This window comes from Rosa chinensis, chromosome 4 (assembly GCF_002994745.2).
Source record: "Rosa chinensis cultivar Old Blush chromosome 4, RchiOBHm-V2, whole genome shotgun sequence".
Lineage (NCBI taxonomy): Eukaryota > Viridiplantae > Streptophyta > Magnoliopsida > Rosales > Rosaceae > Rosa > Rosa chinensis.
Window position 1 is genome coordinate 30,922,336 of NC_037091.1, and position 21,332 is coordinate 30,943,667.

General features: G+C 39.8%; 2 protein-coding genes across 2 annotated transcripts; both read right to left on the reverse strand.

Annotated features, from left to right (window-relative positions):
* Window positions 1–3,072: 3,072 nt before the first annotated feature.
* On the reverse strand, window positions 3,073–4,121 carry LOC112200827. The gene is made up of 3 exons (XM_040518968.1): window positions 3,869–4,121; window positions 3,583–3,788; window positions 3,073–3,465 (listed from the first exon to the last, which is right to left on the reverse strand). The coding sequence occupies exons 1-3, from the start codon at window positions 4,003–4,005 to the stop codon at window positions 3,437–3,439; spliced, it is 372 nt and encodes a 123-aa protein (XP_040374902.1). The 5' UTR covers window positions 4,006–4,121; the 3' UTR covers window positions 3,073–3,436.
* A 5,992-nt stretch (window positions 4,122–10,113) lies between these two features.
* LOC112197776 (50S ribosomal protein L25) lies at window positions 10,114–12,915 on the reverse strand. Its single transcript, XM_024338604.2, has 3 exons — window positions 12,438–12,915; window positions 12,218–12,347; window positions 10,114–10,845 (listed from the first exon to the last, which is right to left on the reverse strand). Exons 1-3 carry the CDS (start codon window positions 12,849–12,851, stop codon window positions 10,622–10,624), a joined length of 768 nt encoding a protein of 255 aa, XP_024194372.1. The 5' UTR covers window positions 12,852–12,915; the 3' UTR covers window positions 10,114–10,621.
* Window positions 12,916–21,332: the final 8,417 nt, after the last annotated feature.

Genomic DNA, 21,332 nt, shown 5'->3' on the forward strand with positions numbered 1-21,332 from the left:
AGCTTCCTCAGCTACCCCAAAGCAACACCTTACATGGTACCACTCGCCGAAACCATGCTTTCAGATTTTACAATCCTAAAATTTCACAAGCAATGTCAAATGGCGAGCACTAAAGCACAATTAAATCTCTCTTACTTAATTTCGAAGTCGACAGGTCTAAGCGAGGAATTTCATTCCGCTGTTCAGTAGATTAAGTAGCTGAAGATCCACTTTTCCTTGACTCATACCCCAGAGGCACAAGAAACGTCAACGAGTTGTGCTCGACAGGATCTTCCCGAAATAATGATTCAAATTCCTCGAGAGTTGTCAAATGACATTTCAAGTCAAGACTAACATGAGAGCAACAATTAACACTACTCAACAATCAAAAGAAACTCACAAGACAATTTCCATGTCCAAACATCCACTATGCTTATAGGGACCTAAAGTTTGTCGTTCACGTACCTTTTCCTTTTTACTATTACCTCATACTGGGCCCACATAATCTTTCTCGCAGTCTGTGCACTGTGGAGGAGCTTTGGGTGGCAATACTTGTTCAAATTTCAAGAACAAATAAAAGGATGAACAGTAACTGGACTCGATAAAGATTACAAGACAGATGCAACATCGAGTCCTACCAACAATATTTCAATGAACAGGATTCACATGATTATGCACAATTTGGAAGTGAATCCATAAACCAATTCACATAATGTATAAACATATAACAGTTAGACTTGAAAAGAATTTAAAACAAATCACAACAATCGAGTCTGTGGAAGTAATCAAGGGAACTAGACTCGACAAGGTATCCAAGGAAGAATCAATTAGCAAGTCCAACTTCGGTAGCAATAAGCACAATTTTTAACGAACCAGATTCACTGAACAAAGCGATGGCAAACAACCAAATCGGTAAGTGAATCCAACAATATAACAACATTCAAAAGTATAGAAAATCACGCAACCACAACTTCAATTTCAAAGACAAGTCGGAACATAAGTCAACCTTTCGAAGAAGGGATAATGATTTTCGGATTAAAGAATCCAAAAACAAAACAAACAATAGTTCCGACTGACAACACGTCGAAGTTTCGGAGAATAACTCCAGAGTCATTTATTTATTGCAAGTTGTATTCAGTAATTAACAACTTTCAACCGCGATATACATTAGGGGTGATCCGGTGGCCAGTCGGGCCCTAAACCGCGTGAAGAGTTGTAATTATATGAACACACACTGGCAACAATCATTTCTCACTACGAAGGAGTGAACTGGAATTTCATGGTAAAGAAATTCCTAAAATCTCCCACGTAACTGGAAATCAAGACTTTAGACGAACCTCGAAACACTGTTTAAATCAGTGTAAGGTTTTGTTCAAAAACCTCAAATGTAAAAACCCACGTTAAGGGTAAACAACGATTTTTCCGCTAAAACTGCCCTTTTTAGGTTAAAAGCGTCTTTCCGACAAAACACATTTCAAAGTCGGTACGGGTTTAACGTAAATAGTAAACACCGAAAACCAAAACTTTTGAACAGTAACGGGAAGTCAAACCTTTTCAAACGTTAGGTAGAATTTCTAACAACTTTTCAAGTCAAAGGTTCCGACTTCCGAAACACGTTCTTGAACAACCATTTCCCAAGTCAACGTTTTACCAAGACTTGGAAATTTTAACGAGCCGACAGAAACTTTTTCGGGTTTCAGAGGTTTTTAAATCGTTGAAATCGAAAACTTGGAAGCATTGCTCTGATACCACTTTCTGTAACGCCCCAAACCGCACCTCACCAGCTTGGGCACGTTACAGTGCCGCGGAGCTCTAAAATATAAACCGAAAGCTCGATTCACATTCTAGAGGACCGCTAGGCATTTCGTTAGAAAACTTTTTGCAACACACAGCGGAAGCTATCGATATTTTTGAGGTGAAGAACTAGAGTTGCTGATATCTATTTCACTCATCCAGTACTTGGATAAGGATCACACGAGGTATGAATTTCAATGAAAGAGAATTCAACTAACTTTGACACGATGCTAAATAACCACAAGTTCCGAAACACGGAGTTCGAGAACTGGAAATCAGAATAAAGCCCAGAAGGTGGTTTACCAAACTTGTTCTGCACACCCAGCTCCGTCCGCTATTGTCCCGTCACCAGTGCACAGTACCTGCATCCATACTGTTGTAGGGGGTGAGCTTTCGTCCTCGCTGCTCAACAGGAACTCTACCTCAAATTGACTCAAAACCAATAAACAAATATTTGGGCTGCCCAGTATGAAAACATATTTAAACCAAATATTTAAAAGAACGAAAAACTTTAATGTTTTTCAACTTGAAAACCGATGCATGATGCTTAAATAAACACGGCGCCAAATCTCAGTATTACCTGATGGCCGGTCCCATAGACCCACTACTCGACCTTACCTCAAATTAATTTATCACCAGGTAAGCGTAGCGAGAACGTCCACTACCTAGCTATACACACGTACCGAGTCCGTGATTGCAGATACTCGGACGACCGGTATAGCTAACCCTCCGGAGGTTTTGGGGATCGAACCCAAGGAAGTCAGAGCCACCCTTCGCTCTCAAGCCATCACATATTTTCTCACGGATTGGTTAGTGTACATTGCATTTTACATAACCAACCCATACCACTTATCATGCATCACATTAATAAAATATAAAAGAAACTCACAAACCGAGGAGAGTCCTGAATCCCTACCTGGATTCCGATGCGTTCTCTCACGTACTCCGAGAGTTGCGAACCTTCTGTTCCTTGGATAACTGGAGTCCTAGATTCCGACATTTCGACCGTTAATAATCTATTGAACAATTATATGGAATATCGACGATTAATAAATCGTCCAACCAACTTTTCCTAGTTTGACCAGGAGTTGACCAATTTGTCCACGTTTCACTAATCGAGACCGGTTCGATAATTAACTCAAATTACCGAACAATGACTTGATATTAAGATATCAACCCAATATATTAGGTGCACTAAAACTTTACTCAACCCACCCAAAATATACACATTTCTTTTCTTTACTCACTATCATTTTTACAAAATGCTTATGCAAACCAATGCTATAACAAATTCCCAACTTCATGAACAAATGAATTCGAGTATCCTTAACAATTTCGTCACATAGTAATTCGTCGGAAGTTACTATGGACACCCAATATTATTTTAGGCCATTTTCCACATCATAATTCCAATTTTAGCAATGATACTTGAACTGGCCTTGAACACAGATTTAACAAGAACACCATTTGACACACTGCCACAATACAATCTTTATAATCACAGTCCATTCAAATCGACACACAGTCCATGCTGCACACGCAATCAAGCTTATACAACATTCAACCAACCAAATGTCCATTTCAAGGCCACCATAACAGATTATCAACTCAAGCTACTAACTTCGGATTTGCATGACAATAACCAAACTCCAATTTCAACGTATCAAACCAAAATCACCACACTCAACCAAACTGTCGAAGAGTACAGAAAAGCAGAATTTCAATCTCAATCAAGCCCAACCAACTCAATTCACTAGCTCTGGATTACCATAACAAGAACAAAACTTTAACACATGGTTCGAATTATACCTTCAAGAACTACTTGAATCGAGCTCAGTTTTACACTCTTACTGTCGAAACTGGCCGATGATGAACTAGTGAGTTTCGATGCAAACGACGCAGCAAGCTTCACAATTTCTCCTCTGCAAGTGTAGTGACGACTGAAACCAAGCCCAGAAGCGTTGGAGCAGTCGTCGGCGGCATCCACGACATCGAACCCGAAACCAACCCAGAAACCAGTTTGTCAAAACTTGATTTAATCGAAAATCTAATTACAAAGGCTTGTTAAGCACGACGAGGAGGTGAGGTTTCATACCACAAGTAGCTCAGAAGGTGGTCGGAGTCGCCGGGAATTGCAGAACTCGCCGGAGAAGACACAAAGCTTCCAGTCGTCGATTCTCCGTCTACGATCGATGCATGGATGATCAGAGACCACCGGAAGGTAGACGACATCGAGACGAAGAGAATGATGGCTGTGCGCCGCCGTGGGGTGGCCGGAGGTCGGCGTTCTGGCTGGGTTTCCTTGGTCGGGTCGTGCTTCGGCCTGAGAGCACCGAGGTCTCGTTTTCTCTCTCTCTCTCGTTGATTTGATCAACACCTATAAGTAGAGTGGTCCAATTAACATGAAAGGCTAAGATCAAGCGGTGGAGAGAATGGAAGGCTAGGATCGCACCACCTATTTTCCATTTCTCTAATTAATTTCTAAAATCTCAAAAACTTCAGAAAAATAGTTAAAAATAGCTCTGGTATCCGGAAAATTCCCCGAAAATTTCCACGAACTCGTCGTGCCGTAAACTTTACCGTCCACCTCCTAAATTGAGGATTTCACTTTATGTATAATTCTGAAAATTTCCTCGAGCATCTTAACATTGATCGAGATCGTTGAATAATTTTGCGTACGATCTCTATTAAGCTCGATACATTTTTCTGGGGCTCACACATGAACGGCACACTCAAATATGCATAAGTACGAGATATTAGACTCAAACCCAGTCACTAGTTGTAACGCAAATAAAAGTTGAGTGGCTGCTATGAGTCATAAACGAATTAGCATAGCTGCATGCGATATTGCATAACTCAAGTGGAAATATTGGTGAGCATTACCAATGTCTGGGCTACCATCATAGTCGTTTAATGGTGGCTTTTCCGCGAGACCAATTGGGTGTGTACATGGGAATATGATACTTGATATCAATACCTAATTATATGCAATAGTCATCAAAAATTTTCGATGTAAACTCTCGTGCATTTTCAAGTCGAATTAACTGAACGGGATGATCAGGGTAGTGAGCCCGTAGCCATATGATTTGGGCTAGGAGTGCATCTTAAGCAGCATTACAAGTGGACGATAGTGCGACAAGTGACCAGCGTGTCCACATATCAACGATAAAACATCTAAGCAGTCCACAAGTTGGTTTAGTCGATCCACATAATCCAATTGGCCTTATAATCAACCAATGAAGGTTTTGGTTGAGCCAGAATGTCATAATTTACTTTGAGAAGTAGAGAAAGGAGCCAAGTCTCCATACATGGCATCAATGTCATGTATTGGCCGCAGGGGTAGGCAGTGCTGGCTATGTCTGGCCAGTCTTGCACAATCATGGTGCCATGAGGCGCATGTGCAGCTCCTCGAACCAATTCTTGGTTCTTACTTCTTTTCGTTCTGAAAAATAGATGTCCGTGTGAAGTCTTTAATACACGGATCATCATGTCAAGACCTGGGTGTCCCAAACGGTTATGCCAAAGCCTATATGTGTCAGAATCCCATAAATCATCTCTCATGACATGGTTGGATTCAATGACTCGAATAGTGGTTGCATACAACCCACTAGAGCGACACATAAGTTTCTCTAATACTCGTTTATGACCGTAGTCATTAGAGGTGATGCAAAGGAACTCTTGTCCATTCTCACAATGTGTTTCCACATGAAAACCATTGGCTCTTATATCTTTCAAATAAAGTTCGTATTAAGGCATGTCCAAGACATTAAGTAAAAGAATCGACACGTTATTAATAGCCAATGATTCCATCAAAGTTTCTTGAACCAAAGACTAATCCAAAATGAAATCAAACGTAGACAGATTGTAGTTACTCAATCCGTTCAGTTACTCCAATCAAATATGACCAGGAAAGTAGGAAGAGATGTCGGTGGAACGAGACTCTCTTAAGTACCACTAATCTCAATTACTTTCCTAGACATCATACTTAATTAGGTGAGCCTAGAGAGAAAGAGTTAATACAAAATGTCATTTATTGATTTAAGGCATAACTGCCATTACATAATTCTTGGAAATAAAAGACTGTTCTAAATAAAAATCTGCTGCATTTTGTCTTCATCGCCAAATTTAAAGTCTTCTTGAACTCGATGTCTTGATCACTGTGAGGCAGCTACCTTCTTAGGTACATTGCAAACTCAGGCCCATTGATCAGACGTTCCATATCAGAAATAGATACCATGAAGAGGATTCTCCCTTGATTGAGGCGCATTGGCGCAATGTGCATGGTCCCTAGGACCTGAGGCGTTGGAAGATTATGACCATGGCCAACGTTGGCTCTATGGTTTCCAACCCTTAGTCCCTCAAAGTCACGTCTCCTATGGTGGCGTGAATGTCGCTGTTGGCGACTACCTTCATGAGCATTTCGATCATATGGATCATGACGTCTATGGTGACTTTCTCTAGCCATGGGATGATGCTCTAGATAGCTATCTCGAAGCCTATCAATTTCTCTTCTCACAAGCTCATTGTCTTGCCTTTCAGCAATTTCCATAGCTTCAATAAGCTTTTGAAAGCTTGTGATCCGTCTTGCATTTATATGAGTCTAAAATAAATCACAAGACCTCATAGCATAGACAGGGAAGGTATTGAGGGTTTTCTCAATCAATTGTTCTTCTGTGATTGTCTTGCCACAGAAGTGCATCATTCTTGTGATACGGAGGGCTTCCAAATAAAATTGTATGACTGTATCAAAGTCAGAGAAGCGAAGATCATGCCATTCTGCTTTAAATTCGGAAGGATGGAGTCACGAACATTGCCATAACGCTCACGAATTGCTTGCCAAAGCTTTATGGCGCTATCCGCATTCATGAACTCAAACTGGAAGTCTCTATCCATATGATGCATCATTAGGGCAAGTGCCCTGGAATTGTCAATCTCAATTTGAGGGTCTGGAGCAGTTCCTTCATAACAAAGCTCTTGGATTCTGTGCAATAGATCACATGAAATAAGATGGAGCTCAACGTCCTGAGCCCACAATAGGTATCTTTTGCCTGCATAATCCAAAGGAACAAAATCGAGTTTGTTCGTGTTTGACATCCTGAAAAAAGGGTGAAACAAGAACGAATTAGTTTCGGAGTCAATGCTTCCACGAAAACTAATATTAATAAGATTTCCGAGCTATGTTACCAAGAAATCAATTTCCAAGAATATTTGGATTAGACCGAAACATTGCAATTTGATTCTTACGGCCGCTCTTAGTCCGAGCATTATGAACACTCTTAGTTCATACGAACGCTCTTAGTTAGTTTATTATGAACACTCTTAGTTCATACAAACACTCTTAGTTCGTTAAGCGTGAATCCCCACAATTTCGCTTATTAAATACTCAAAACCATGTTCATTTATTCCAAAATTCTGCAGGAAATAAAAGGAATTTAAAATACAAGAAAACAGCAACTTTAATCACAAAACTTGTTGATTCGGGGTTTGGGTCACGCGCGTGTTGATGCAGGCGTGATGGAGTGAAGCTAACCGAGGAGATGATGCAGTGAGGCTTGCAGCGGGTCGGATGCGCGGGGCTGCTGGTGCATTGCGGGGCTGCAGATGCAAGGGCAGCAGCGAGGCTAGCTGCTGCAAGGGCAGCAGAGAGGCTAGCTGCTGCAGGGGTTGCAGGGACGCAGGCAGCAGTGCGTAGGAGGCAGGGAAGCAGCGCGGCAGGGAGGTGGGACGCAGGCAGCAGCGTGTAGGTTGCGGTGGCAGGCTGCAGGGCTGCTGCGCGGGCTGCGGGGCAGATGTGCTGCAGGGCTGGTGTGGGGTCGCGGTAGGCTAGCAGGGACTGGTGCGCAGGTTGCAGCTCGCAGCAGTGGCGCGGTGGCAGGGAGGCTGCGGTGTGCGGCTGCAGTGGGCTAGCAGGTGCGCTGCGAGGCAGCAGGGGTTGTAGGACTTGCGGCAGGAGGGCTGCAGGTCTTGCAACTAGGGTTGAAAGCTGCGGCAGTTTAGGGTTTTTATTCTTTTTTTTTTTTTATTAGGCTAGGGTTAAAGCTTGTGCTGATAATGTGTTGTAGGGAATTGTGTATTTATTATTGATAATAGGAGCAATTTATATATGGAGTTACAAAGTACATAAAAGGTAATAGAATCTGAATACATTGAATACCTAGAACCTTCTCCTATTACAACTCTAAACCCTAGTTTGTAGAGGCACACATTATATCGACATCCTTCAACAATTATGTATATAATGTAACACTTCATTAAGCCACTAAAGTGTTATTCATGATAAACCTCCCTCGAATAAATACACTTTAAAAGGGAGAAATAATATATGACAAAATTTCCTTAAGCAGATTAGTGATCACTTTAGAACATATTTTGTACACAACATTGCATAAAGCTATAAGTCGCAAATCAGAAACAAAAACTGAATCTTTCACATTTGGAATTGGAATTAAACTGGTGGGTGTGAAATTAATCTCACCAAGAAATTGACCATTATGCATAAAATTCTGAACCGCTGACACCACATCACCTCCCACAACCTCCCAATATTTCTGAAAAAAAATAGAGGCATCACATCAGGCTTAGGTGGGAGTGGGATACAAATAAAGCTGCTGATCTCCACTTCCGAATAAGGTGCACATAAATCTGCATTCATCTAGCAGTCACCTTGGGTGCACCAGCTCAACCACTTTGTGCATGTGGTTATAATTCACATCATTTGCCTTGAACATATTAGAAAAGTAGCGGAATACCACATCCTCCACCACTTTCATACAATCCTGCCAGACTCCATTATGATCAAATAGACCAAGTAGCCTATTTTTTGCTCTCCGATTCTTCCTGCGAAAATATTTCGTATTCCTGTACACTTCAGAAAGCCAAGTCACCTTTGAACGTTGTCACCAATATGCATTTTCATTTGCCAACAACCCATCCAGCTTAGAGTTCAGAACTCCTCTTGGTTCTCAGCGGTCATAGAAAGAGAAAATAGAACCTGCAATCTGTCCCTTAGAAACCCAATTTCACGACTTCTCGCTCCAAAGGAAGTTCTCTGCCATTGGTTCAATGAATACCGAGTCTGCACAATCTTCTTGGTAACTTGGAGAATAAGTAAACCCGAAGCTACTACCTCCCAACCTTGTCACACCACATCCTGACAATCATCATGCCAGGTCCAGAAGCTTCCGAACAAAAAGCGACAACACTGGTAGAATAAGAATATGGTCGTCATGTATTGGTGGCAAATGGAGGACTCTTGCAGCGGTGAAAACATCAGTCCACGTTGTCGTCGCAACAGCCCGGTCAAGCGGCTGCGCATACCTGGACCATGCCACGTGAATGGCGAACCCTGGAAACCTAAGTCAAATAGGCCACAGTCAGACAAAACATCCTTGAAGGCTGCATCTGGTTCTCCCGACGCGCTACACCACCATCCTTCTCCTAAGCATGGAGAAGCTCATTCATGTCACCAACCACCACCCAAAGGAGTGCACACTCCGCACTTGGTAAGCGAAGCAGCGCCCATGTCAGGTGTCGATCTGCCGTGACGGGGTGCCCGTACAAACCAGTCAGGTGCCATACAATCCCAGAGTCGTCGGACTATCTCACCTCCACGTCGATATGGATCGCGCTCTTGGATCAAAACCTGATATCAAGCCCATCCGCCCAAAACAAAGCCACCCCTCCTAATTGCCCTTCACTAACTGCTTCACAGTTCAAAAAGCTGATCTACAGCCTCAAATCATTCATATGCTCCCAATCAGCTACCTTGGTCTTTGATAGAAAGATGATTGATGGCTTCAGTTGAATCAATAATTTCAGTGCCTGAACCGAAGCGAAGTTGTTAAGGCCACGATAGTTCCAAGCCAAAACATCCATAGCTACCTGAGGTTGAAAACTAGAATCAACAGAAAGCAAAAGCGGTGTCGCCTAAACCCTCACAGTTGGAGCCGCAGTGAGGCAACGGCTAAAACGAGAACTAGGGTTTTCTAAAGCCGGTGTTGTTTGATGGCAATGTTTATATTATTGAACAATGACTTTTGCTGCATTCATTTACCGGCGCCAACACCGCGCTGGAGACCCCGCAACCAGCACAAAAATAACTTCGCCACTTCGCCAACTCATATAGAGAAACTGTTGGAGATCCACTAGGTTATAATAGTCACGTTCTAGCACAAGTATTCCAACTCATATAAAGTTTTACTTTCCTCAAACTTTCATTTTATGACCATACGACAAATGAATTATAAAACCGTAGTCTGAATGTTACAATAAAAGCCGGTTACATAAACTCTTGACCACTAATTATACTAGGATCAGACGAGCCCTAACGCACCAATCCACTGTCACCATCACTATCACATGATTTGGTCTTTTTATAAAATAAAAGCATAGCTATTGTCTACAAAATGCAATAACTAGAACAGGAAGTGAAATCACAGACCCAATAAAAGATGGATAAACTACCAACCCCTAAATAAATATTGGAAATTCTCTTCGATGCTCCTGCATCCAAAACAAGGAATACAGAAATTGAGCTACGGAATATCTGTCCATTTATAACAGATGTGAATTACCATGCTTATTACCACGGAATTTCGGTGCAGACCCACTTTGTTTCTATTCAATGACATCCCTGACCACCAGACCCTGTATTCCCTTGTCAAAAAGAGAACCAAACCCAGAAATGGAAAAAAAGAGGTGAAGACTGTCTATGAGATTCCATCTCATAGTCCTCTACAGCCATTACAGATCAAGATATAGCGGTTGAACATGTCAACATTTTAGCTGAGAAGGAGCTGGAGACAGCAGAGTTTCATAATAATGGGCAACCAAAATCCAAATGCAGCAACTATTTAGTTTTCTTTTGTTGGTCAGAAACTCTTGAACCCATGATCTTACAAATTGGCTCATCTTTTGACTGAATAAGTTTTAGAGTCGGATGAACCTTGAGGTCTCCCATAACTAGCTTTTGGCCAACATCCAACTCACTCAGATCCACATCAATATATGGAGGAATTACATCCGCAGGGCAAAGGAACTTTACCGTCCTCTTGATTGTATTTAAATATGCACCTGCCAATTTGTAAAAGGACTTAATAAATAAATAAAATCATTACCAAGAAAGAAAATTGATTCCAAGTAACCAAACAGATCACTAGATGCTTTACCAAAAGGAAAAGACTAACACAATTCCGAGAAAAATATTGGAACAGAAACTATAAACTAACCTATCTTCTACAGGAAGGTACAAGAAGCTAATAGAAATTCAATCTATTCAGAATTATGGAGCTAAATTTACAATATACAAGTCTCCTGTAAAGTCTAGACTCTAGTATATGTATTCAAGTCTCCTCCAAAGATTAAACCTCCATTTTACTAAACTCATAGAATATTTTGAAACTGACCTTCACTTCCACGACTTCAGCATTTTAGATATAATACAACAGCCATAAAAACAAGCATGTATTTCACTCGGTGAAACAGAGCTTCACTTCCAAGTAACCAAACAACTCACTAGATTCTTTACCCAAAAAGAAAAAGAAAAGACAAGGCTCCAAGGAAAAGACTGGAACAGAAAGTATAAAGTAAACCACACAGCACAGAAAGCTAACAGAAATTAATCTCATCGAAATTGCGGAATAAATATAAACAGTCTAGACACTAGTAATAGAATGCACGCCTCACGCATATATTTTGAAACTGAACTTCACATCCATGACTTCAGCATGTTAACCATAATACAACAAGCATCTAACAATGCCTTGCTTCTTAATATACATACCTGATTTGTAAATTTACAATTCCAATTCATGGAAACCCTTTGGGAATTCAAAGTTTTCAAGTTGCACATCTAGGATTTGTAATCAACTAAGTTATTATATTACGAACACAGTATGATACCCTTCTACTTCTTCTCTCTCTCTCCCCCCCCCCAAAAAAAAAAAAAGTCCAAGGTATTGTTAGCATCTTATAACAGTTATTCCCGCTGTAGTGAGTTGGGACCTTTAAAATCTCTAATGCAAAGTGCCACGTGGCAAATGATCATGATGAGTACTGTTCCATCAGAATGGTACGGCATTTAACCAATATCTTATCTCATTCACAGATGATCCCTGGACTTATCAAGCTATACTGCTAACCAACTACATGATAACAAATTACCTAACTAGTCTGATTCAATGATGCTAGGTCCACTTTTCGAGCTAAGTCGCTAAATGTTAGTTAACATGCTCAGAACTTCATATGCCCAGTCACCAGTACCAGAATTTCAGCTTCCACAAAAACACTACCGATAATTTTGTGATTACCCAAAACACAACAATCCAAAAGTGAGCCCATGAAGAATGAACAATAAGATATATGTAACAAGAAACATCACATACAAGACCAACTGAACTGAACACAAATTCTTGAGATAGATTGCGAAATTTTGAAGGTAGTTTACCTTTCTTCAATCCAGGAGAGATATCATCTCCTCTGAATACAAGAGGAATTTCGACTTTCAACAAAGCATTTGAAGGGGCCCTTATGAAGGTCACATTAAGCGGAGCATCGGTGCTCGAGTGCAGATGAATCTATCACAAACATATATATACAACTCAAATTTCATATGAAAGCAACAAATCAAATTCATAATCGAAGACAAGGGGAATAGGGTAGAGTACCAAGCGCGGTAAAACGCGGACTTTCTCAACGACGTCGTCTGCATCGAAGTCGGAGCGGACCTCGAGGTGGAAGAGGCGGGAGAGGAAGAAAGAGCGGCCGAGATGATTGAGGAGCTTGCGGATCTGGTTCGTGCGGACGGAGATGAGTCGCTTGTTGCCGCCGTGCTGGCCGTCCTCTTGCTCGAAGATGATGCCGGGGACTCGGCCGGCCTTCCGCTCTTTGGCGGCGATGCTTTTGCCGGAGGTTAAGCGCGGGACGGCAAGGATGGTCTCGTCGTATTTCGGGTCGGGTCGGGGGAAGGACTCCGGGTTGGAATCGTCGTCGACGAGAGCGGCTGCGGCGGATTGGGCGTAGCGGCGGAGCTGGAGGGGTGCGGAGAGCGCGGAGGCGCAACGCCGCTGGAGGAGGAACATTTTGGTTTTGGGCTCGGCGAGTAGGAGTCTGGGAGTCGGAGAGTAAATGTCGACTGGGGTTTAGGAGGGTTTTACCCTTTTTCTATATGAAAAAAATTACCAAATAATTACCTTGTCGGTAATTTATGAGGAACTTGCAGGCGAGAGAGAGGGGGAGAGAGAAAAAAGAAAAAAACAAAACAAAACAAAACAAAAAGAATCAAATTACCAAAAACTGCAAACCAAGCCAAATTTTTCCCATTCACAGAGTTCCAATCGGAGATTCCCTTGTGAATTGTCTGGATTAGAACTATCAATTCTGACACAATCCAATAATACAACTTGAAATCTGAACGAAATAAAACAGGTTGAACTCGGATGATTATAAAACGGGTCATGTTACGTTATGTACCTCAATCTACCAATTTACTAGTCATTTGAACGGTAAACAACAAGTACTTTCACTTTTCACCTTGTTTCGAAATTTTAAAAAGTTGACTTTTGTTTCGTTCCTAATTTGAAAAAGTTTCATTCACAAAAGTTGTAGAAGATGTTAAACAGAGTCCGTAGACATGTGGCACTCTTATATCAGAGTTCGTATGCGAAAGTTATAGTCAAATATGTAAAGTTAGTGTTCATGGTAATTCTTCTATAAAAGGAGGAATTACCTCTCTCTCTCTCTCTCTCTCTCTCTCTCTCTCTCTCTCTCTCTCTCTCTTCCCCTCCCGCTGACCCAATCGTCTTCATCCAGCGACGGATCTTGGCGCCACAAGTACTATTGGAAAGCTCTCACCGTCCTCTTCTTCGAACCATGGAAGATGCAGCAAGGAAGAGAAAAAGGGTCAGCGCCGTCGTTCTCGGATTTTGGTCTGAACTCGAGTTTCCAGCCACCTCCGGTGACAATACTTAGTGGGTCTTGGAGCTCCGCAACACACATCAATCCTTCCAAGCCTCTTGATCTAATTTGAAGTGTGGAGCACGAATCGAAGCCATGAAATTCTAAGGTTCCAAATTGGCCCTCTTTGCTTTTGAGGTAAATTCCGGACTTTTGGCTTCAAATTGGACTTTGTTGTAGTTGTGAAAGTTGTTAGGCTTGATGAGAGCAAGATTTTGGCATAGATATTGATACCCGGATTGGGGGGGTTGGCCGGCCGCGTGTGGGGCCCACGTGCTGCCACTGTGTGTGGGGGCCGATTTTGGCCTTCTAAATTGGCTGGTTGAATTCTTTGTAACTTGTGGAGCATGTTGGTGTGTGTTTTGTAAAGATCGAAGAAGGTTTAGTGTCGATTGTGATTTTTTCCAAAGTGTGGAGTTTCGGTTGTCAATTTCCAGGAATCTGACCGTTGGATATCCCTCGTTTCTATTATAGAATACTTAAATCGAAGAATCGATCTTAGTGGTGAAGTTTGGAATGAATCCAAGAGGAAATGGAGATATTGGTTTATGAGGAGTTTTTAGGTTTCGTTTTAGAATTGTATTTAATTTTCGAATTATAGTTTACGAAATATAATTTTGTACTGGAAAAGGTACCGACCCATCGCTCAACGAGGATCCTTACGATTGGCCACGTTAGCTGTATACTATGAGTGAACTTTTATTTTTAAGTAATGATGCATGCGTTTATTTCTCAAATTAATGCTTTACTTAATTATCATAATATTTGTTGAGCATTATAATTTGGTTTATTGATTGGATCTCCATTATGATTTTCGGATATGAGTTTGCGATACTTGGATTTGGATGTATAATTTATAATGATTTTCGACTAATTATTTTCTTATGTGATTTCCGGAATTAGATAATGTTTTCATTCGTCTATTTTCAGCTTTCCAAAGGATCTTCAAAAATGGAATTTTCAATGAGATTTATGAACTTTTTTGTTAATTGAATATTTATTTGGAAGTATGAATTTACTTTAATCTCGCTTATTTACTCATTGATTGATTCGAGAATATTTTGACGTCTGGGACACGTCATTGATTTATTTGTTTTATCATGAGATTTTCCGAGTACAGTTGGGAATTGTACTCGTGATTTCATTTGCGAGATTTTGGGGAAGTTTGAAGGATTTATGGATTTATTGGTTTTCGAATGTTTTCTTCACCATACTTGGGTTGCTTTATTTTAGTTCTCCTCCTCACGTGAGTTGCAGTAGGGGCTACTCCTCACTTACTTTGTGTTTCTTGGTCAAAGTCGAAGATAGAGCCTGGAAGGCTCCAACCGTGCCTGGGAGGCTCCTTTGTCGTATGGTGATCCCTTCTTCCCCATAATCTATTGTTACTTGACTAGCGGGGCTAGTCTGATTTCTCTTAACCAGCGGGGTTGGTATGTTTTCATGAGATTTCAAGTTTAAAGATTTATGTCTTATAAATGGTGCATGCATTGAGGTTTTGTAAATAATTTAAATTGTGGGAAAGCATAAATTCTTATGTTTATTTCAATTATTACAAGTAATTGTTTTTGTCCACTCATGCTAATGTTTTTATATGCTTTCCTCCTGGACCCTTCGGTTTCAAATGGCTAGCTTGCAGAGTAGTTGGTTCGGCATAATAGGTTTCGGGGCATAGCATCTGCTGCTGTTGTTTTCCATATTGTAGATTATTTATTAAACCTACTTGTATCTTGAATTATTTTCCTCTCTTAGATTGCTCAGATCACCTTGGGGTTGTTATCTAAATTGTAGTTTTTTTTTAGAGTTTATTACCCAATTACGAGGATTTGATGTAATTGAATTTGAGGATCTTTTGTTTGACTATTGGTACTTGAGTTGTGATTTTGTTTTGTTGGTTGTGGAGTTGTTTGGATTAGGAGAGCAAGGTGGTTCCAAGAGAGTAAGGTTGGATTGTTAGAAGTGTAAATGTGTTCTTATAGGTTTTGGGTTACCTACTTCTAAGGGAGGTTCTGCCGAATTTTCGATAAAACCTTCTTTACAAGTGGGCCCCGCATGACCACCTAGGATTTCATGATGAAATTTCAGGACAGGTCCTGTCAGCTCATTTGCGAGTCAACACACCAACATGTAACGAACTCATGTAACCCATTTTATAGACAGAATTAGGTTGAGTTGAGTTGTGTATACATGATCTATTAATAATAAATAATTTTGAGTATTTATGATTTCAATCAATCTTAAATAGATCTGGTGGTGAAGTTACATAATGAAGATTTCATGCATCTTTTCAATAAAATATAGTCAAATAGTGATCCGATTATACAATTTAAATGGGGCACAAATTAAACTCACACTATGCCAAAAAGTCCATTAGAAGATAGAATCATTGTTTTCTGTCGTCTGAGTTTTTTAGACGACAAAATTTTTTTTTCTGTTGTCTGAATATAGACTAAAACCATACTCGTTGAATTTGAAAAAATGGACAACATTCAGACAACACATTTTTGTTGTTGTAGAATATGATGATTTCCTATCTCAAATTTGGAGGGATATCCAAAAGTTGATTAAGTACTTTTCCCTCTCAAATAGCCAAGCCCTAGTTGACTGAAAAATGTTGTGACACTCAGACAACATTTAAATGTTGTCTGAGTGTGGAGGTTGTTTTAAAATTTTCTAAGTTATTTTGACTTGTGTTTGTTTACACATGTCCCTCGCAATTAAGTCATTTTCAGTCATTCACTCATTCTCACTCGATCAGCTCTCTCAACTCGACCAGAACGGCAGCACCTGCGAAAACTGAAACACCAGCCTCGGTCTCTCATGTCTCGATTTTCACTCTCTTCTTCATCTTCTCACTCTCTCGATTCTTCTTCTTAGTCTCTCCTTCTTGTTCTTAGTATCTACTTCATCTCTCCTGTCCAGATTAATGGACCTCTCCAGCAACCAGTAGAGCTGTTTTCGATTTGGATATTGGTAAGCAATTTAGGGTTTCAATCATTTTTTAGTTTATGATTTCGACTGGGTTCAATCTTTTGATCGATTTTAGGGTTTGATTTCGATTCAGTTTTTTTTTTCTATTTGGGGATAGGGTGATTGGATATTATTGTTCCTTTTATCCTCATGAAAATGACGAACACTATTCGGTGTTCCAATTACTGAAAACCAGACCTCTCCTGGGCTCGTCGTCTCTCTCTCTCTCTCAATCGAATTAGGTCATGTGGTAGTTCGATCTAGTGGTTTAAGCTTTGTTTTTGAAAAAGGTATTGGCTTTAGTGAATTTTTCTGGGATTTATGTGATCTGGGTTTCAATTCAATTTGGTTTTTATTGGGTTTTTGATGCATATGTTTTGTTTCTCAATAGATGAAATCGGTAAGTTTAATTGAAACATAGTTGTTTTGCAGATCTATACCTTAAGATTCTTCACCCAGAAGCAATCAAGAGCCAACAGAAGAGTTCCCTGCGAGAAAGATTAGTTTGCTATCTCGACCATTTGGACTTGGATGGCGTGATCGTAGCAAGGTTAGTCTCTTGTAGACTTTTGACCTGATTTTGTTAATATATAGCAGATTAAGAATGGGGTGGATGGGACCATTTGACTAAGACCAGTGGCCTTGTTGCCTGGAGGATTCAGCTGCATACTTCAGTAGGAGTTGAACATATGGTGGTGCATATAAGCTGTGTTTTATTAGTTTTGCATGACAGAAATCAAATCACACGATATGGTCTTTTTTCATTAATTTTGGGAGAATAATTTATCCCAAACACACGTCCATACATGTTTTTATACGATATGGTCTTTACTTTCATTGATTCTGTAGCTCAGAGTTTCCTATATTTTCCAGATGGTCTCTTAGTTTTGTTTGTGCTGGGGTTATAGATATGGGCATTTCAGTGGAATGGTTTTATCAATTTTTGTTTTGTTATATCCTGTTTTCTCTTCTATTGATCAAAATAAAGTTTGACAAAGTAAAGCAAAGTCCATGGATTCATTGTCTCCGCGACCCCTTGATTCTGTTCTTAATTATATTATCACTTTAGTTTAAATATTGGTTAATATTAGAGCCACTGTGGCTTCTATTTGGGATTGGCCAAATGGACAGTTGCAACATAAGTTTGAGCACGTAATAGAAACTTGGTTTGTTGAGAAGTTGGCTTGACGGCTGAGTCAATTTGATAATTTATGTTCAAGGATACATCAGATTCCGACTTGAATTTGATCTGAGTTCATCTTTGTAGAAGTAGTCTTATTTTTTTTCTCAATAGATATTAGTTATTTGTATTATGATAAGAGCTGTTCATAATGGCCATATTAATCTCATATCTTGACAAAATGCTTCGATTCTCAAATACAAGAACAATAATAGGAAATTGGATTCTGTTGAACCATTTTGTTCTGTACCTTTATCTTATTTGATAGATAGCATATAATAATCTTGCCATTTAATTTAGTCCTTCATTGATGTTATTGCATCATTGGTCAGTTATCTACTTTGGGATAATTAGTCACCATATGTATAATCATCTCCAGTTTGTATTGATTCTAATCAAAGTACAACATAGACCTACCCATCTATAACGTACATATGTTATACCATAATCATATATAAGAACTAAATTGTTTTTATATCCTTTTATATTTCTGTTACTTTTTGCAAAACAAGCTCTTTGTTAAAGTATGCAATAGTGTACTGGATAATAGTGAGCTTGGATAATAGCTCTTTTGTTTTGTAACATGTATGGTCTGTATTGTTGGCCTTGATAGGAAAACTTGGTGGTACAAAAGGATTTGCGAAGGAAGGCTCACTGCTAGTAGTGTACTGGAGAAAAACATAAGGCTTTTTTGTGTAAATTTCTGGTGAGTTTTCAATGTTTGTGCTTTATACATATATGTAGTCAACAACTAGCTAATTATCCTTTTGTTCATATCTTTGCCTACACATAATGATTATATGTTTACTGCTAGCTTGTTGAGTATAATCATAAGTTCATTTTTATTCCTTGATAGAATATTGTATTACTTTGTATAATAAAAGTATGAGCATGGTATGCAATCTGAACATTAGAATTGTCATGGATCGATGTAATTGTTGCAGCTATATTTGAATGAATTTGTATGTGTTAAGACTACTCTTAGCAGTACTAGTCTTAATGAGTATATTGTATAGTTAAAGTATAAGCATGTTAAGCAATGTTACTTTGAGAATTAGCATGGATTTGAGTGTGTTTTGTTATATATGAAGGAACTTATATATTTAAGATGGATAAGTCATGGATGCATGCTGATAGAAGATCAAAGAAGTTTGAGCTAGGACTAGCAGAGTTTCTCAAGTTTGCCGAGTCTAATGCCAATAACAAAAACAAGATTTCTTGTCCTTGCTTGAAATGTAGTAACACGGAGGGATTTTCTATTGGAGTTATTAAGGATCATATATTTTGGAATGGTATTAACGAGAGTTATAAGCATTGGAGGTGGCATGGGGAACTTACTACATCTGCTATGAATGACAATAGAGTTGAATCTGAAACTGTAGATTGGGAACCTGGGATGGGGGAGAATGATGTAGAAATAGGAGAAAGTGAGGATGAGCAGATTTCCGAAGACTCGAATGAGTTTTTGAAGTATGTAGAGGATGGGGATCAACCTTTGTACCCTAGTTGTACCAAGACAACCAAGCTAAATGGTCTGATTCAGACCTTCAATTTGAAAGCAAAGCATGGAATGACCGATGCTTGCTATTCAGATATGCTTATCATGATTGGGGGTTTGCTTCCTGAAGGGAATCAGCTTCCTCTGTCTTTGTATGAAGCTAAAAAGACACTTAGTGCTTTAGGGATGGAGTATGAAAAAATTCATGCATGTCCTAATGACTGCATCTTGTATAGACAGCAGCATGCGGATGCTCTTATCTGCCCCAACTGTGGTGTTCCAAGGTGGAAATTGGGTAGGGATAAAACTGTGAAAGAAGGGATACCTGCGAAGGTTTTGTGGTATTTTCCACCAAACCTGGAAATGGGTATTAGGGTTGGTTTGAACCCAAAAGTTGGTGCCAAAAAGGATAAATTACCTCTGGCTAGCTGGAACTTGATGCTTGTTGAAAAAAAAATAGTTTGCGGCTCTTTTTTTGAAATGACGGTTCCTATTCGGTTTTCGTCAAATGTAAGGAATCTTGTCTCTATGGAGGATTTAAAACTTGTTGGTCTGAAATCGCATGACTGTCACACTTTCATGCACATTCTTCTTCCTGTTGCTTTACGTTCTGTTCTTGAGAAGCCGGTTAGGTATGCTATCATCCGCTTCTGCCTTTTCTTCAAGGCAATATGTGCTAAAGTGATCGACGTTTCGAAGTTGGAAAAAATGCAAGCAGATTTGGTTGTTACTATTTGTTTATTGGAGAAGTACTTCCCGCCTTCATTTTTCGACATTATGATCCATCTAACTGTGCATCTCGTGAGAGAAGTTCAGCTTTGTGGTCCAGTATTTTTTCGGTGGATGTACCCCTTTGAGAGGTACATGAAAGTCTTTAAAGGGTGGGTTAGATGTCGAAGGCATCCTGAGGGATGCATAGCAGAGTGTTATATTGTCGAAGAGGCTGTTGAGTTTTGCGCTGAACGTATGCTTAGTGATGCTTCTACTGCTGGAATCCCTGAAAGTTCCAAACCACGAGCCCGTAATGTATCCAAACCGTTATCAGGCGCTACCATGATTTCTGTCTATGGCAATGAGATGCATCAGGCACATCTGTGTATATTGCAGAATACCGAGGATGCAAGTCCTTATTTCATGTAAGTCATAAACTTTTAATTATCATGAGTTTTCATATAGTCCATGAATTGATTCATTATTCTTTTATTTAAATCGCTGAGTTTAGTGTTTTTGTTGTTCAGTGAACATCTGGAATTGTTGAAGCTTCTCAATCCAAGGTTTTCGAAAAATGAAAAGTGGTTGAAGGATAAATAGAACCAGACCTTTGCTGTCTGGTTAAAGGAGAGGGTATACGATCATATACTTGATTCTTAGTGACAACAAAAAATAAGATTTCAACATTACGCTAATGTAATCTATTGATTTGCAGGTTTCAAATGAACTGCAGTTTCCAGAAAATAATGTTTCGGAAACAATGAGGTGGATGTCAAGTGGACCGAATCATGTAGTGCCGACCTTTAATGGATACCAGGTTAATGGTATTGATTTCAACACTAAGGAGCGGGACAATGTGCGATCAGTGCAAAACAGTGGGGTTTTTTTAGTTGCTGATGCAATGCAAGTTTCTAGTGCAAAGGATAAAAATCCCAAAATTGATGATATGGACTTCTATGGTGTCATACAACAAATATGGGAGGTGGACTACTACAAGTTTAGGGTACCGTTGTTTAAATGTGATTGGGTTGAGAATGTTAGGGGCATTAAAGTAGATGAGCTCGGGTTCACATTGGTAAATCTGAATAGGAAATGTCATCTTAATGATGCTTTTGTCTTAGCTAGCCATGTTAAGCAAATATTTTACATTGAGGATCCCCTCGATGCTCAATGGTCAGTAGTAGTAAGGGTCCCAGATAGAGACTACCAAGGAGCTGATTCGGATGAGGAGTTAGAAGATATCGAAGTAGA

Bases quoted from the DNA above. Each gene is read 5' to 3' on its own strand.
- LOC112197776 (XM_024338604.2), bottom strand. From the start codon at position 12,851: ATGTTCCTCCTCCAGCGGCGTTGCGCCTCCGCGCTCTCCGCACCCCTC. The intron at 12,348-12,437 runs GTACTCTACCCT...TGTTTGTGATAG, and splicing joins TCCGCGTTTTACCGCGCTTG to ATTCATCTGCACTCGAGCAC. The intron at 10,846-12,217 runs GTAAACTACCTT...ACAAATTGGCAG, and splicing joins CTCTCCTGGATTGAAGAAAG to GTGCATATTTAAATACAATC.
- LOC112200827 (XM_040518968.1), bottom strand. From the start codon at position 4,005: ATGTCGTCTACCTTCCGGTGGTCTCTGATCATCCATGCATCGATCGTA. The intron at 3,789-3,868 runs GTATGAAACCTC...TTGACAAACTGG, and splicing joins CACCTTCTGAGCTACTTGTG to TTTCTGGGTTGGTTTCGGGT. The intron at 3,466-3,582 runs GTATAATTCGAA...ACTCTTCGACAG, and splicing joins GATTCAAGTAGTTCTTGAAG to TTTGGTTGAGTGTGGTGATT.